Source organism: Hippoglossus stenolepis, chromosome 9, assembly GCF_022539355.2.
Source record: "Hippoglossus stenolepis isolate QCI-W04-F060 chromosome 9, HSTE1.2, whole genome shotgun sequence".
Taxonomy (NCBI): Eukaryota; Metazoa; Chordata; class Actinopteri; order Pleuronectiformes; family Pleuronectidae; genus Hippoglossus; species Hippoglossus stenolepis.
In genome coordinates, this window is record NC_061491.1 from 28,521,283 (window position 1) to 28,537,870 (window position 16,588).

Below are 16,588 nucleotides of genomic sequence, written 5' to 3' on the forward strand. Positions count from 1 at the left end.
TGGCTTGTATGGCTGTCTACAGACTGCCATGTGGCCGCTCAGTAGTCATCCTCAATACCTCTTCGCCGTCTAAAAACGTGCTGCTACTTGAATCGCAGCATCGAAGACATCAAAGGAATCTGTCCTGGCTAAACACGCTGGAAAAGAGAAAGCTACACCCTAGCAAAGCCCTTGAACAACGTGCGATTATTCAAAAACTATAATTCCTATTTGTGAAATAAAAACACTGTGAGCATCCCAAGACTTTGCCGAACACACAGATATCTTTTTATTGGTTAGAGTTAATTAATGGGACCGTGGGAGCGAGTTAGAAAATTGTCTTTCGGGCTCCTTCCAGAAATTTCCTCTCAAAATTAACATGAGACCCAATGGACATTTCTGTGACGTGTTTTCCTACGTTTTGATCTAAAAATCATGTATGAAAACCTCCATTTGTGGCTTTGAGAGCAGCTTAGTCACAGATGTTCAGGTGAAAATCTGTCCTGCTCCACGCTCACTCTAAATGGGCGAGAGACCTTGACTCCCATTCATTTATTTTGGGCTGTTTTGGGCAATTATTGAGCGAACCGTTTGGCGAATGTCTTAGAAAACTCATAGCAAACCATTCCCGACTGAGCCACACGTTTTGATGTATTTGTGCATGTACAACGAAAACTGCAGTAGAATGCAGGGATGACATTTCTTACGGAAGAAGAATAAGAAGTAGTCAAATAATAAGTATGCAGAATAGTAACATATAATAACTATCCACCAGCAAAGTTTCAGTTCACAGACGCTGCTCAAGTTGTCTCCTCTGGGTTTGTCCTAAAAACAGACCCAGCCCATCAGAGGTGTGTTTCTCCGTCAGGTATAAATTCACACACTTGCGAAATTCTGCTCATACTTCACTCCTCACCAAACCTTCACCTTCACCTTCACATCTGAACAAGAATTACATTTTCAGGTGAGTCGAACAGGAATTCCCACAATACTCTGCTGCTACGTTACAGCAGCTCTGTGCTTTTATACTTTATACTGATCATAATCATTTAAACGTGCTGCATTAAAGGAACTTTTCTATCTTACTACAACATTCACAAGCATGTTGCATGTGACGGGGATGATTCCTCCTGTCATGACAGTGTAAGAGATTCAGGTCAAAATCCTCCATCATCAGTCAGCTACAGTCAAAAACTTCTGGTCATGACGGACAAAGAGAAGTCAACAGAAGACAGAGTCCAACAGGAATACAGCCTGGATCCTCATTACTCAGTAATAGTCAGCAAGGACTGTCTGTACAATGAGTCCTGTTGCCCTGAGGCAGACGGCTACACCGTAGTGCAAATATTTGGAAGTGTTTCAGAAGATGGACAAAGTGTATCCGGGCTTTCTGGCTCATCTCTTGCTGAGCTGATGTTCAAACCATCACTGACAGGTACTCCAGTGTTCTCCTTAATGGAAGCACGTCCACACACTTCCAGCAAAACTTCATGTGCTTTTTCAGATCCGTGGAATCAAAGCAGTCTTAGAAACCAACCAGCAGAATCACCAGCTGTACCAGGTCATGGATCAACCCGGCTCACTTTCCAGCTACAGAATTCCACAAAGACCAGTTGATCACACCACACAGTACGACCACCAGCACATCATCATGATGATGGAATCTGACCCTGTGGTCAGAAAAGCTGCAACTTTTCTGTATGAGAAGCATCCAGAGGTGAGCTCTGTCTACATTCTTGATGAAAACCACAGACCAAAACTGATCCGTGGGGCCTCTGTGCCTCTGTCAGAGGACAGCAGACTGGTGCTGGTCGGTCATGGGGCGAAAGACAATTCAGGAGAGACGAGATTGTCTGGGTACGGAGCCCAAGATGTGGCCAAAGTTATTCAGAGGACCTCCAGAGTCAGTGATACGATCAAAACAACAAGTGTGGTGGCATGTGAGGTCGGATCCGATAAAGTCTTCATCCAGACCCTGCTGACAGAGCTTCGTAAGAGCAGCATTGAGACAGAGCTGCACCTGAGGGATGCTGTGATCCAGGTCCAGCACACGGGACAGAAAATTACTCTAGAAATCTCTCCAGACGGACTGAAGTGGCGTCACAAAGACGACAGCACGAAGGTGGTGGCAAACCTTGATAGAAACGGAGACGCAATTATTAGAAATGAGCCTGGCAGCAAAGGAGAGGCAGTGTTTCCCAATGAAAGGAACTTACTGATGAACAAGCGTCAATCAAAGTTGGTTTTGAGCTACAGAGACAAGTGGCCAAATGAGCCGAGGAGATTTATTCCCAGAATGAAGACTTTAAGACGTTCAGTGATGGCTTATTTAAAGTTGAGGCTCTAACTTGGGATTATTTCATCCTGATCAGCCCCTTCCAGAAAAGGTCAATTTCCGAAACTTGCAACCGTTAAAGAGTTATTTTTTAATTGGGAAAAATTCAGAGATACTAATAATAAGGAGAAAATGAGTTGGATAATGGACGAGCCAGAACTAAAGCGCATTCTTTCCAAGTGTTATGAGATTAAATCAGGCAACGATGTAAGAAGCATCATCCGTCACTATGCAAAGACGGGAGAAAATGAGCTCACATACCTGATGATCAATGACTGGATATCAGAAATTAATCCTTTAAATCTGTACGTTCATCAAGTTGGAAAAAGCTTGACAACAATCAAATGGGAAATAAAGACAAAATTTATCTAAAGAAAATTGAGGACGAAATTAAGGAAGTTAAGAGCTGTGTTATGGAACAGATCGGCAGAGAAAGTTACAGCCAAATGAGACATAATATAAACTCAAAGGGGACATATGTCAATTATGTGAAAGATATTTTGAAGGGAGAGCACACAACTGTCCTAAGTCTTTCCACTGAGGCCTGGTTCACCACATACTTCACAGCCTCAGTTATATCTGAATCTGCTAGAAATTTCCGGACATTTCCTCTGACTCTCATGGCTCTGGATATGATAAATACAGAAAACCATGCCGCTGGAGTGGATTTCTTTTTTGATGAACACCCAATGGCAACAGGAGGCAGTTGGATTGACCCAAGCAGTCGTGGATTCAGTGGCTCAGCAACAGCGAGTTCACAGGGAGTAAAAACTGAAGACAGTCCTAGAAAAGAGCTCAAACTGTGCACCAAGTGGTTAGAGAATGGTAACCCAAGGGTTATGTCTCGGATATTGATGTTGCGAAAAATACAAGGTGATTGAAAAAATTCACCTGAACGAGAAACCATAATAAAGATTACAACACTTTTGAATCAAAAGTAGTCAGAGTTTGGAATCAACCATCTGGTGCCTTAGGAGGATACGATGACGGCCACGTAACATCGCAAGACTTAAAATCTGCCTCCGAGTTGGAAAACTCTGATTAACAATTAAATTAATAACTATAACCAAAATTACCATATAGATAGTTAGCTAAGTTGAAAGATATGGGGTTCTTGACAGTGTAGAGGTTGGCGAAATTCACTTATGCAACATTAATGAAAAACATTTGTGAAGAAAAACATTTATTATGAATATAATAAAGTATAAAAACACAAATTACTAACGGTCTAATTGCTAAACAAAGATAGGTATGTGTGTGTGTCTGTGAGTCAGCGTGCTTTCAAGATGGTCGCTGGCCAAAGAGATAAGAACCGTCCCCACCTATTGGAATGTTTACGACCTGTAGAGATAATGAGATGAAGAGTTATGCGTGTGTCTGTGTGTGTGTGTGTGCCAAATTAGAGGAAGTTACTCGATTGGATGCAACGAAAGACTGTGAAGAGCATAACAGACTAACATTACTTTCTCAATAACTTGTACCCAAAATATCACAACACCACAAATCAAACTTATAAACCTCACACGGAATCGAATAAACAGTCTTGCTTAGCCTAGTATAATTATTAAGCCCAGATGTGTTACCAGTCCGTGGAAAGGGGGAAAAAGGAAGTTGCTGTGCAGTTCGCAGTTTTGTGTCGTCTTGCTGGTTTCGGTTGGGCTGGGTAGCTCAGTTGCTGGCTGAAGTTTGCAAGCAGGACATCGAGTCGCTGCTAGGACGTTGGTAGAGCTTGGAGGGCGAGGAGGTTTCCTTGGTGAGATGAGCTGGAAGCTGCACCTTTGTGCTCCTCTCGAAGAGTTGGATGGGGAGAGAAGATGTGAGCTGGAGAAGAGGCTCGACAGCCTCCCTCCTGTAGAAGGATTGTAGGAAGAGGATGAAGAGGCTCGACCGCCTTCTCTCCTTGGAGGGAGTGAAGAAAGAGACTCGACAGCCTTCCCTCCTGTGGAAGGATCGTAGGAAGAGGATGAAGAGGCTCGACCGCCTTCTCTCCTTGGAGGGAGTGAAGAAAGAGACTCGACAGCCTTCCCTCCTGTGGAAGGATCGTAGGAAGAGGATGAAGAGGCTCGACCGCCTTCTCTCCTTGGAGGAGTGAAGAAAGAGACTCGACAGCCTTCCTCCTGTGGAAGGATCGTAGGAAGAGGATGAAGAGGCTCGACCGCCTTCTCTCCGTTGAGGTAGTTTAGAAAGAGAGATCGAGAAGAAGCTGGAGAGCCTAGCTTATATTGGCCCGGTGACCTCACAGGTCATGGGGTCCAGAGTGACCAATGGGAGTTGAAACCTGTGTCCCTGGGGGTTTCCACCTCTGTGTGAAGTTGATGCCCTCTGGGACATTGAGTTCCTTGCTCTGGTTTTTAATGGCCCTGGGAGACGGAGTCCTGGAGGGACATGCTGCTTCAGGCTTTGATGGCACATGTAGGCCGAAGTGTGGTTTCACACAAAACCATGGCCCAACATACCTTATCAACCCACTAGAGCACTGCGCTCCCAGAATTCAGGCTTACTTGTCGTCCCTAAAGTCTCTAAAAGTAGAGTAGGAGCCAGAGCTTTCAGCATCAAGCTCCTCTCCTGTGGAATCATCTCCCACTTTCAGTTCGGGAGGCAGACACCATCTGTACGTTTAAGAGTAGGCTTAAAACCTTCCTTTTGATAAAGCTTATAGTTAGAGCTGGTCCAGGCTTGTCCTAGACCTGCTCTTAGTTAGACTGCTATAGGTCTAGAAGGTCGGGGACACATGACACTGGAGCTTCTCTTTCCAGCTTCTCCTTCCTCTTCTCAATCGTTATCACATCAAAGTAATTCATATCCCATCAATACATGTTACTGACTTGACTTCTTCCCGGAGGCCCTTTGCCTTATCGTCCGCAGATCCAGGGCAGCAGCTGTGGCCACATCATGGATTAGGATCTGTGGATCGAGAATCAGAGATCGTAAGGGTGGATCCAGTATGGCGGATTCTGCATCGTGCTGGCTGATCGTGATAATAAAGGTGGATCCTTTATCGTGTTGGCATCAGATCTGTCTGCAGGTCTATTCTACGTACTACGGTAAGCGAGTCGCGTCATTTCCTGTTTTCTTGCCGCTGGTGGTGGTCGCTGTCTCTGAACTAGCTCCTCTGCTAACACAGATATTTCTCTTTATCACTACGGCTCAGTCTATAGTTAAACATCAACACATACCAACTCCTACTCTTTGGTGCTTAGTGATTCTGTGTCCTTACATCAGCGTGTCACCGGATTCTTCTGTTTGAGCTCACCTCGTAGTCTAATATAGAAGCGATGGCATCTCTCTCCCTCTCGCTCCCCTGCTCTCTCTTGCTCCGAGTGTCTCATGTTCACTTACTCCTCTGCCTCCTTTAACAGTAGTGGTACATGTAATAAATGTAGTGTGTTGGTAGCGATGGAGGCGAGGCTTAGCGACTTAGAAGCTCGGCTCCGCTGCTTAGAACCTCCGTTAGCTGTAGTTAGCCAGCCCCGCTAACCGCCGCGGAGCCACCTAGCTTAGCTTCCGTAGCAGTCCTCGACTTGTCCCGTGCACCGGGAGCCCAGGGCGGCTGGGTGACTGTCCGGAGGGGGCATAGTGCTACCCTTAAAAGCCCACGATTAAAGAGCCACCAGCTCACGTTTCAAATAGATTTTCTCCACTCAGCGACGCACCCGTTGAGAAGCAAACTCTGGTCATTGGTGACTCGGTTCTGAGAAACGTGAGGTTAGCGACACCAGCGACCATAGTCAATTGTATTCCAGGGGCCAGAGCCGGCGACATCGAATCCAAACTGAAGCTGCTGGCTAAAACTAAACGTAAATACAGTAAGATCGTAATTCACGTCGGCAGCAACGACTCCCGGCTTCGTATGTCGGAGGTCACTAAAGTTAATGTGGAGTCGGTGTGTGCTTTCGCAAAAACGATGTCGGACACAGTAATTTTCTCTGGCCTCTCCCTAACACGACAGGTGATGACATGTTTAGCCGCATGTTGTCTTTTACCCGCTGGCTGTCCAGGTGGTGTCCTGTAAATGGTTCCGGGCTTTGTAGATAATTGGCAAACTCTTTGGAGGAAACCTGGTCTTGTTGGGAGAGACGCGTTCATCCCACTTGGGATGGAGCATCTCTCTTATCTAGGAATATTACCCAGTGTATTAAATGACAACCCAGAGGTGGGACCAGGACGCAGAGCTGCAGTGCTACACACTTCTCTGCGCTCCCTCTGGATCAGTCACACAACCACAAACCCATAGAGATTGTGTCTGTCCACCGTCCCGTTACATTATTTAAATCAAACAATAACAGAGGGAGAATTCCACAAACAAATCTAATACAAATTAACACAACCTCTGCAACAACTCAGGAAACAAAGACTTTTAAATGTGGTCTTTTAAACATTAGATCATTGTCATCAAAGGCTATTTTAGTTAATGAACTAGTCTCAGATCATAAAATAGATTTATTGTCCCTCACTGAGACGTGGCTGCATCCTGATGAATATGTCAGTCTAAATGAATCTACCCCCAGTCATGTAAATTCACACGTTCCCAGAGAATTTGGTCGAGGAGGTGGAGTTGCTGCTATTTTTAACTCCAGTCTATTAATTAATCCTAAACCTAAACTAAGCTACAACTCATTTGAATGTCTTGTTCTTAGTCTTCCACACCAATCAAAGAAACACCAACAGCCAATCATATTTGCTGTAGTTCACCGTGCTCCTGGGGCTTATACTGAATTTTTAACAGAATTCTGACTGTTTTTATCAAACCTAGTCCTAAAGACCGATAAAATTATTATTGTTGGTGACTTTAATATTCATGTTGACAATAATAAAGATAGCCTTAGCGTAGCATTTATTTCGATATTAGACTCAATTGGTTTCAGTCAGTGTGTACACCAACCTACTCATTGTTGTAACCACACACTTGACCTTATATTATCATACGGTGTCAAAATTGAACATCTAACAGTACTTCATCGCAATCCAATTCTATCAGGCCATAATTTAATAACCTTCGATTTTTCACTATCAGAATATATGCCACTAATAATAAACTCATTTTCAAGATGTTTACCTGATAGTGCTGTAGCTAAATTTAAGGAAATAATTCCATTACATTTAAACCCGTACTATCCGTCGATATAAACAACAAATTCATTAAAAACCCGAGCTCCACTGAGATTGACCATCTCGATCGATAGCTCTGTAAACTCATTACGATTAACATTAGACTCAATAGCGCCTCTAAAAAGAAACATATAAAACATAGTAAATTAGCTCCGTGGTATAATTCCAAGACACATGAGTTAAAACAAGTATCAAGAAAACTAGAAAGGAAGATGCGCTCCACCAACCGTGTTGAAAATCTCCTAGACTGGAAGAATAGTGTTAAAGCATATAAGAAGGCCCTCCACAAAGCAAGAGCTGCCTACTACTCAAAACTAATAGAAGAGAATAAAAACAACCCCAGGTTTCTCTTCAGCTCTGTAGCCAGGCTGACTGAGAGTCACACCTCCACCGAACCCAGTATTCCTCGATCCCTAAATAGCAATATCTTTATGAATTTCTTTAATGATAAAATTCTAACTATTAGAAATCAAATCAACCATCTCCTGCCCTCAATTGGCACTAATACCCCATCAAGAATAGAAAACTCAGAAACGGCCAAGAATCTTACCGATTATTTAGACAGCTTCTCTCTGATCAGCCTCGATCAGCTGACCAAAATAATCTCATCTTCTAAACCAACAACTTGTATCTCAGACCCCATTCCTACAAAATTACTTAAAGAAATTCTGCCCCTAATTGACAGTTCATTACTGAACACAATACATCTGTCATTATCATCAGGATATGTACCACAGTCTTTTAAAATAGCTGTAATCAAACCCCTCCTCAAAAAACCCACCTTAGACCCAGAGGTTTTAGCCAATTATCGTCCGATATCTAATCTCCCCTTCCTGTCTAAAATCCTAGAAAAAGTTGTAGCCAATCAGCTGTGTGAGTTTCTCCAGGAAAATAATATATATGAAGACTTTCAGTCGGGGTTTAGAGCCAATCACAGCACGGAGACAGCCTTGGCAAAAGTCACTAATGATCTTCTAATAGCTTCAGGGTTTGTGTCTGTCCTCGTCCTGTTAGATCTCCGTGCAGCATTTGACACAATTGACCATCACATTTTATTACAGAGACTAGAACAGTTCATTAGCATTAAAGGAACCGCCCTCAACTGGTTTAAATCCTATTTTTCTGATCGCTCCCAATTCGTGCAAATTAATGATGAGTCATCTGTGCGCACCAAAGTTAACCACGGTGTTCCACAGGGCTCTGTGCTTGGCCCAATTTTATTCTCATTATATATGCTTCCACTTGGAAACATTATCAGGACACACTGGTAAATTTCCACTGCTATGCGGATGACACCCAGTTATACTTGTCAATAAAACCTGAACAAAGTAATCAAATAACTAAACTCCAAGCATGTCTCAAGGACATAAAACCTGGATGACCTGCAATTTTCTCTTATTAAACTCAGATAAGACAGAGGTTCTAATACTTGGCCCTAAACACCTTAGATATACATTATCTAATGATATAGCTGCGCTGACGACATTGCCTTTGCTTCCAATAAAACATCAGGAACTTGGGAGTGATCTTCGATCCTGATTTATCCTTTAATTCTCACTTAAAACAAATTTCTAGGACCGACTTTTTTCACTTGCGTAATATCTCCAAAATCAGACATGTCCTTTCTCAAAAGGATGCAGAAAAACTAATCCACGCCTTTGTTACATCCAGACTGGATTATTGTAATTCCTTATTATCAGGCTCCAGCAGTAAGTCGTTAAAGACTCTGCAGCTTATCCAAAATGCCGCAGCACGTGTTCTGACAAGAACCAGGAACAGAGACCACATGTCTCCTGTGTTAGCTTCGCTACACTGGCTTCCGGTTAAATCTAGAATAGAATTTAAAATTCTCCTCCTCACCTTCAAGGCCCTTAACAATATGGCACCATTATATCTTAAAGAGCTGTTAGTACCTTATCAACCCACTAGAGCGCTGCGCTCCCAGAATTCAGGCTGTCGTCCCTAAAGTCTCTAAAAGTAGAGTAGGAGCCAGAGCTTTCAGCTATCAAGCTCCTCTCCTGTGGAATCATCTCCCACTTTCAGTTCGGGAGGCAGACACCATCTGTACGTTTAAGAGTAGGCTTAAAACCTTCCTTTTTGATAAAGCTTATAGTTAGAGCTGGTCCAGGCTTGTCCTAGACCTGCTCTTAGTTAGGCTGCTATAGGTCTAGAAGGTCGGGGACACATGACACACGGAGCTTCCTTTCCAGCTTCTCCTTCCTCTTCTCAATCGTTATCACATCAAAGTAATTCATATCCCATCAATACATGTTACTGACTTGACTTCTTCCCCGGAGTCCCTTTGCCTTATCGTCCGCAGATCCAGGGCCGCGGCTGTGGCCACATCATGGATTAGGATCTGTGGATCGCGTATCAGAGATCGTAATGGTGGATCCAGTATGACGGATTCTGTATCGTGCTGGCTGATCATGATAATAAAGGCAGATCCTTTATCGTGTTGGCATCAGATACTGGTAGTGGACCACGACCGAGGTGGCAGCTGATGATGGATCCTAATGGCGGCAGTGGACAATGACTGTGGACTATAGTGGCATCCGATCTTGATGGTGGATCATGATCTTGCTGGCTGCTGACCACAGACTGTGATTGCAGCAGGACTGCTCGATACATAGTATTTCTCCTCAGATACTCGACCATTAATGACATTAATCCATCAATTCACTGACCTTCAGTTATACTTCAAAATGTTTACCCTAATCAATGCTGCTAAAACCTTTATCTTGATGTTCTCCTTTACACTTGACATCCATTGCACTTCTGTCCGTCCTGGGAGAGGGATCCTCACATGTGTCTCTCTCTGAGGTTTCTACGTTCTTTCCCTGTTAAAAGGGTTTTTAAGTAGTTTTTCCTTACTCTTGTTGAGGGTTAAGGGCAGAGGATGTCTCACCATGTTAAAGCCCTATGAGACAAATTGTGATTTGTGAATATGGGCTATACAAATAAAATTTGATTGATTGATTGAGGTGTGTTTCTCCGTCAGGTTTAAATTCACACACTTGCGAAATTCTGCTCATACTTCACTCCTCACCTTCACCTTCACCTTCACCTTCACATCTGAACAAGAATTACATTTTCAGGTGAGTCGAACAGGAATTCCCACAATACTCTGCTGCTACGTTACAGCAGCTCTGTGCTTTTATACTTTATACTGATCATAATCATTTAAACGTGCTGCATTAAAGGAACTTTTCTATCTTACTACAACATTCACAAGCATGTTGCATGTGACGGGGATGATTCCTCCTGTCATGACAGTGTAAGAGATTCAGGTCAAAATCCTCCATCATCAGTCAGCTACAGTCAAAAACTTCTGGTCATGACGGACAAAGAGAAGTCAACAGAAGACAGGGTCCAACAGGAATACAGCCTGGATCCTCATTACTCAGTAATAGTCAGCAAGGACTGTCTGTACAATGAGTCCTGTTGCCCTGAGGCAGACGGCTACACCGTAGTGCAAATATTTGGAAGTGTTTCAGAAGATGGACAAAGTGTATCTGGGCTTTCTGGCTCATCTCTTGCTGAGCTGATGTTCAAACCATCACTGACAGGTACTCCAGTGTTCTCCCTTAATGGAAGCACGTCCACACACTTCCAGCAAAACTTCATGCGCTTTTTTCAAATCTGTGGAATCAAAGCAGTCTTAGAAACCAACCAGCAGAATCACCAGCTGTACCAGGTCATGGATCAACCCGGCTCACTTTCCAGCTACAGAATTCCACAAAGACCAGTTGATCACACCACACAGTACGACCACCAGCACATCATCATGATGATGGAATCTGACCTTGTGGTCAGAAAAGCTGTAACTTTTCTGTATGAGAAGCATCCAGAGGTGAGCTTTGTCTACATTCTGAGGGATGCTGTGATCCAGGTCCAGCACACGGGACAGAAAATTACTCAAGAAATCTCTCCAGACGGAGGAAGTGGCGTCACAAAGACGACAGCACGAAGGTGGTGGCAAACCTTGATAGAAACGAGACGCAATTATTAGAAATGAGCCTGGCAGCAAAGGAGAGGCAGTGTTTCCCAATGAAAGGAACTTACTGATGAACAAGCGTCAATCAAAGTCGGTTTTGAGCTACAAAGACAAATGGCCAAATGAGCCGAGGAGATTTATTCCCAGAATGAAGACGTTAAGACGTTCAGTGATGGCTTATTTAAAGTTGAGGCTCTAACTTGGGGATTCTTTCATCCTGATCAGCCCCTTCCAGAAAAGGTCAATTTCCGAAACTTGCAACAGTTAGAGAAGCATTTTTAATTGTGGAAAAATTCAGAGATACTAATAATAAGGAGAAAATTAGTTGGATAACGGACGAGCCAGAACTAAAGCGCATTCTTTCCAAGTGTTATAAGATTAAATCAGGCAAAGATGTAAGAAACATCATCCGTCACTATGCAAAGACGGAGAAAATGAGCCCACATACCTGATGATCAATGACTGGATATTAGAAATTAATCCTGTAAATCTGTAAGCTCATCCAGTTGGAAAAAAGCTTGACAACAATCAAATGGGAAATAAAGACAAAATTAATCTAAAGAAAATTGAGGACGAAATTAAGGAAGTTAAGAGCTGTGTTATTGAACAGATCGGCAAAGAAAGATACAGCGAAATGAAACCTAATATAAACTCAAAGGGGACATATGTCAATTATGTGAAAGATATTTTGAAGGGAGAGCACACAACTGTCCCAAGTCTTTCCACTGAGGCCTGGTTCACCACATACTTCACAGCCTCAGTTATATCTGAATCTGCTAGAAATTTCCGGACATTTCCTCTGATTCTCATGGCTCTGGATATGATAAATACAGAAAACCATGCCGCTGGAATGGATTTCTTTTTGATGAACACCCAATGGCAACAGGAGGCAGTTGGATTGACCCAAGCAGTCGTGGATTCAGTGGCTCAGCAACAGCGAGTTCACAGGGAGTAAAAAAACTGAAGACAGTCCTAGAAAAAGAGCTCAGACTGTGCACCAAGTGGTTTGAGAAAGGTAACCAAAGGGTTATGTCTCGGATATTGAATGTTGCGAATAAATACAAGGTGATTGAAAAAAATTCACCTGAACGAGAAACCATGTTAAAAGATTACAGCATTTTTGAATCAAAAGTAGACAGAGTTTGGAATCAACCATCTGGTGCCTTAGGAGGATACGATGACGGCCACGTAACATCGCAAGACTTCAAATCTGCCTCCGAGTTGGAAAACTCCTTCAAACTGGAATCCTACTATTCTTTGAATTGACTTTTATGTACACACTTTTTTTATTTTATTTATTTCTGTTTATTATTTGGGGAAAATTGATGCTGTATTCTATTGTTAAACAAACTTGAACTGCAGTTTGTATTTAAATACAAGTTCATTTAAAGAAATCCTGTTGTGTAATTCTCATTATTGATTCTCAAGTCCAGGGCTCCTACTTACCTAGAATCTCCTATCCTGGTCCACATTAACACTCATTCTAGTGTAACCAAGGGTTACACGTGGATACTCACCCTTCAGACAGACGTCTCTGGCGTAGACAAGCGTGGGTCCCAAAGAGGCAACTGGCTAGAAAGCTTTGTGACTGTTACACAATGGGTAACAGCAAATTTATTAAGAAATTTGTCCTGTGCTAACAAACTCTTAAGTCGAGTCCTATCGCTTCAGTCCTTATTGGAGCACTTTGTAAAGTGATTTCAAATTAAAAATAAAGTCAGTTCCTCGGTGAGGTTCTGATTGTGAACTCTCTAAGTCTCGTAAGATACGAAAGCATATGAGATGCACCAAGTGTGTGCTGAAAATATCACAGTGGTTATATTCTGTCTGTTGCTGGATGTCACAACCTAATATGGTCTAATGACTTTCTCAATGCTTATAATATAAAACTTTATTACAGGCTCTAGACCCAATAGCAAGACATACACCATAAAGAAAAAAGAAAATAGATACATAAACACATACAAACATACTCTTATTCATGAGAGTCTTAAACGGCACCCATACCAATGTTTCCACAGATATGATTGATATCTGACCGAGCTGCACCTGGGGCTTGTGAGCATCATTATAATACAGTTTTGTGACTCATCAAGTCGAGACATAAACTTAAACATCAGGTTCCTCAAGAGAGCCTGTAAAGTGCTTAGCCCTGAGTCACAAAAGAGCTTACTAGCACTGCTACACCTGGGCTTTTTCAGCAGTATCCTCAGACAGTCATTGCATGCTACCTGAAGTTTGCGCAGGGTCTCCTTTTTTGTAGCTGCCCCATAATGGGGCTGCATACATGGGGGTGCAGTAAGCACGAAACAAGCTCACTTTCACATCATCAGAACAGTAGTGGAATTTCCTGACTAACATGTTTGCTTGGACATACAACATTCGTCTCTGCCTGTACATGTCAGCATCATCTTCCATCTTGTCAGTGATGATGTGCCCAATCACAACGTATGCAAGATGGAATGCTTATAATGTATACAGGATGTAATGTTTATACAACGTATGCAGAATGTAAGATAGTGTGCATAACAAAAGGTCAAAAGCTATACTATGGTTAACACAGGATGTAAGATAGCGTGCAAAGCAAGAGGCCAGGACATATTTTGTAGTTTCACACCTAGCTCAGCCATTTATGCCACACCCCAGAGTTTTGCTGGGTTTCACTCTAGTACCAGAAATTCCTGTTTTGTCTGACAGGAAAAAAAACCTAACCCAGAATGAAACAAAGCCTGAAGTGAGTCATTCCTTCAACTTCAACAAGAATGAGGAAAGAAATGAGCCGATCCAAACAGCCAGCAAAACAACAAACTAAAATAGTATCGATCGCAAAGGCTAAAGATAAATCCGACTGGCTACTGGCTTGTATGGCTGTCTACAGACTGCCATGTGGCCGCTCAGTAGTCATCCTCAATACCTCTTCGCCGTCTAAAAACGTGCTGCTACTTGAATCGCAGCATCGAAGACATCAAAGGAATCTGTCCTGGCTAAACACGCTGGAAAAGAGAAAGCTACACCCTAGCAAAGCCCTTGAACAACGTGCGATTATTCAAAAACTATAATTCCTATTTGTGAAATAAAAACACTGTGAGCATCCCAAGACTTTGCCGAACACACAGATATATTTTGTATTGGTTAGAGTTAATTAATGGGACCGTGGGAGCGAGTTAGAAAATTGACTTTCGGGCTCCTTCCAGAAATTTCCTCTCAAAATTAACATGAGACCCAATGGACATTTCTGTGACGTGTTTTCCTACGTTTTGATCTAAAAATCATGTATGAAAACCTCCATTTGTGGCTTTGAGAGCAGCTTAGTCACAGATGTTCAGGTGAAAATCTGTCCTGCTCCACGCTCACTCTAAATGGGCGAGAGACCTTGACTCCCATTCATTTATTTTGGGCTGTTTTTGGCAATTATTGAGCGAACCGTTTGGCGAATGTCTTAGAAAACTCATAGCAAACCATTCCCGACTGAGCCACACGTTTTGATGTATTTGTGCATGTACAACGAAAACTGCAGTAGGAGTAACGGGATGAAATTTCTTACGGAAGAAGAATAAGAAGTAGTCAAATAATAAGTATGCAGAATAGTAACATATAATAACTATCCACCAGCAAAGTTTCAGTTCACAGACGCTGCTCAAGTTGTCTCCTCTGGGTTTGTCCCTAAAAACAGACCCAGCCCATCAGAGGTACATGTAAAATTCTCCTCCTCACCTTCAAGGCCCTTAACAATATGGCACCATTATATCTTAAAGAGCTGTTAGTACCTTATCAACCCACTAGAGCGCTGCGCTCCCAGAATTCAGGCTGTCGTCCCTAAAGTCTCTAATAGTAGAGTAGGAGCCAGAGCTTTCAGCATCAAGCTCCTCTCCTGTGGAATCATCTCCCACTTTCAGTTCGGGAGGCAGACACCATCTGTACGTTTAAGAGTAGGCTTAAACCCTTCCTTTTTGATAAAGCTTATAGTTAGAGCCGGTCCAGGCTTGTCCTAGACCTGCTCTTAGTTAGGCTGCTATAGGTCTAGAAGGTCGGGGGACACATGACACTCGGAGCTTCTCTTTCCAGCTTCTCCTTCCTCTTCTCAATCGTTATCACATCAAAGTAATTCATATCCCATCAATACATGTTACTGACTTGACTTCTTCCCCGGAGTCCCTTTGCCTTATCGTCCGCAGATCCAGGGCCGCGGCTGTGGCCACATCATGGATTAGGATCTGTGGATCACGTATCAGAGGTCGTAATGGTGGATCCAGTATGGCGGATTCTGCATCGTGCTGGCTGATCGTGATAATAAAGGCAGATCCTTTATCGTGTTGGCATCAGATACTGGTAGTGGACCACGACCGAGGTGGCAGCTGATGATGGATCCTAATGGCGGCAGTGGATAATGACTGTGGACTATAGTGGCATCCGATCTTGATGGTGGATCATGATCTTGCTGGCTGCTGACCACAGACTGTGATTGCAGCAGGACTGCTCGATACATAGTATTTCTCCTCAGACACTTGACCATTAATGACATTAATCCACCAATTCACTGACCTTCAGTTATACTTCAAAATGTTTACCCTAATCAATGCTGCTAAAACCTTTATCTTGATGTTCTCCTTTACACTTGACATCCATTGCACTTCTGTCCGTCCTGGGAGAGGGATCCTCACATGTGTCTCTCTGAGGTTTCTACGTTCTTTCCCTGTTAAAAGGGTTTTTAAGTAGTTTTTCCTTACTCTTGTTGAGGGTTAAGGGCAGAGGATGTCACACCATGTTAAAGCCCTATGAGACAAATTGTGATTTGTGAATATGGGCTATACAAATAAAATTTGATTGATTGATTGAGGTGTGTTTCTCCGTCAGGTTTAAATTCACACACTTGCGAAATTCCTGCTCATACTTCACTCCTCACCTTCACCTTCACCTTACCTTCACATCTGAACAAGAATTACATTTTCAGGTGAGTCGAACAGGAATTCCCACAATACTCTGCTGCTACGTTACAGCAGCTCTGTGCTTTATACTTTATACTGATCATAATCATTTAAACGTGCTGCATTAAAGGAACTTTTCTATCTTACTACAACATTCATAAGTATGTTGCATGTGACGGGATGATTCCTCCTGTCATGACAGTGTAAGAGATTCAGGTCAAAATCCTCCATCATCAGTCAGGT

The 16,588-nt window shown here is 42.8% G+C and overlaps 2 protein-coding genes across 2 annotated transcripts; both read left to right on the top strand.

Moving 5' to 3' along the window:
• The first annotated feature begins 896 nt into the window (after positions 1 to 896).
• On the top strand, positions 897 to 3,085 carry LOC118114736. The gene is made up of 2 exons (XM_047341116.1): positions 897 to 943; positions 1,484 to 3,085. The coding sequence occupies exon 2, from the start codon at positions 1,544 to 1,546 to the stop codon at positions 2,324 to 2,326; it is 783 nt and encodes a 260-aa protein (XP_047197072.1). The 5' UTR covers positions 897 to 943; positions 1,484 to 1,543; the 3' UTR covers positions 2,327 to 3,085.
• Positions 3,086 to 10,403: 7,318 nt separating this feature from the next.
• On the top strand, positions 10,404 to 11,435 carry LOC124852393. Its single transcript, XM_047341293.1, has 2 exons — positions 10,404 to 10,521; positions 10,700 to 11,435. Exon 2 carries the CDS (start codon positions 10,761 to 10,763, stop codon positions 11,433 to 11,435), a length of 675 nt encoding a protein of 224 aa, XP_047197249.1. The 5' UTR covers positions 10,404 to 10,521; positions 10,700 to 10,760.
• The last annotated feature ends 5,153 nt before the right edge of the window (positions 11,436 to 16,588 follow it).